The sequence below is a fragment of the Pygoscelis adeliae genome, unplaced genomic scaffold, assembly GCF_000699105.1.
Source record: "Pygoscelis adeliae isolate BGI_AS28 unplaced genomic scaffold, ASM69910v1 Scaffold835, whole genome shotgun sequence".
Taxonomy (NCBI): domain Eukaryota; kingdom Metazoa; phylum Chordata; class Aves; order Sphenisciformes; family Spheniscidae; genus Pygoscelis; species Pygoscelis adeliae.
The window spans coordinates 39,931-40,253 of NW_008824819.1; the positions used below are offsets into that span (position 1 = coordinate 39,931).

The following is a 323-nucleotide window of genomic DNA, read 5'->3' on the forward strand; positions in this document are numbered from 1 at the left end:
CGGCAGCATCTCAGGTTCCCATCCCAGCTGCCGGCTGCACCCTGGGCGGCCAGGTCCCGTCCCCCGCCCCGCGGAGACACCCCGGGGCCCTTCCCTGCGGGAGGGGGCGCAGACCATCCGCTCTGCCGGGGATCCCGGGCCCCCATCGCCCTCTTTGCTCCCACCTTTTCCTTCGTTTCTCATCCAGCTCCAGCTTCGCGTGCCGTTTCGAAAAGATGCTGTCGTCCAGGTTCTGCAACGACAGACGGGGATGAGCGTGTCCTCCCGGCACGGGCAGCCCCGGCACAGCCCTGAGCCGGCAGCCAGAGCCGCTGCGGCACAGG

General features: G+C 70.0%; 1 protein-coding gene across 1 annotated transcript in view; it reads right to left on the reverse strand.

Annotated features, from left to right (window-relative positions):
* Positions 1 to 10: 10 nt before the first annotated feature.
* Positions 11 to 323, reverse strand: part of MSL1 (male-specific lethal 1 homolog (Drosophila)) — a 2,346-nt gene continuing 2,033 nt past the window's right edge. The window contains exon 3 of the mRNA XM_009324270.1: positions 11 to 232. Within this exon, the coding sequence (XP_009322545.1) occupies positions 11 to 232 (222 nt within the window). The remainder of the gene's footprint in view (positions 233 to 323) is intronic.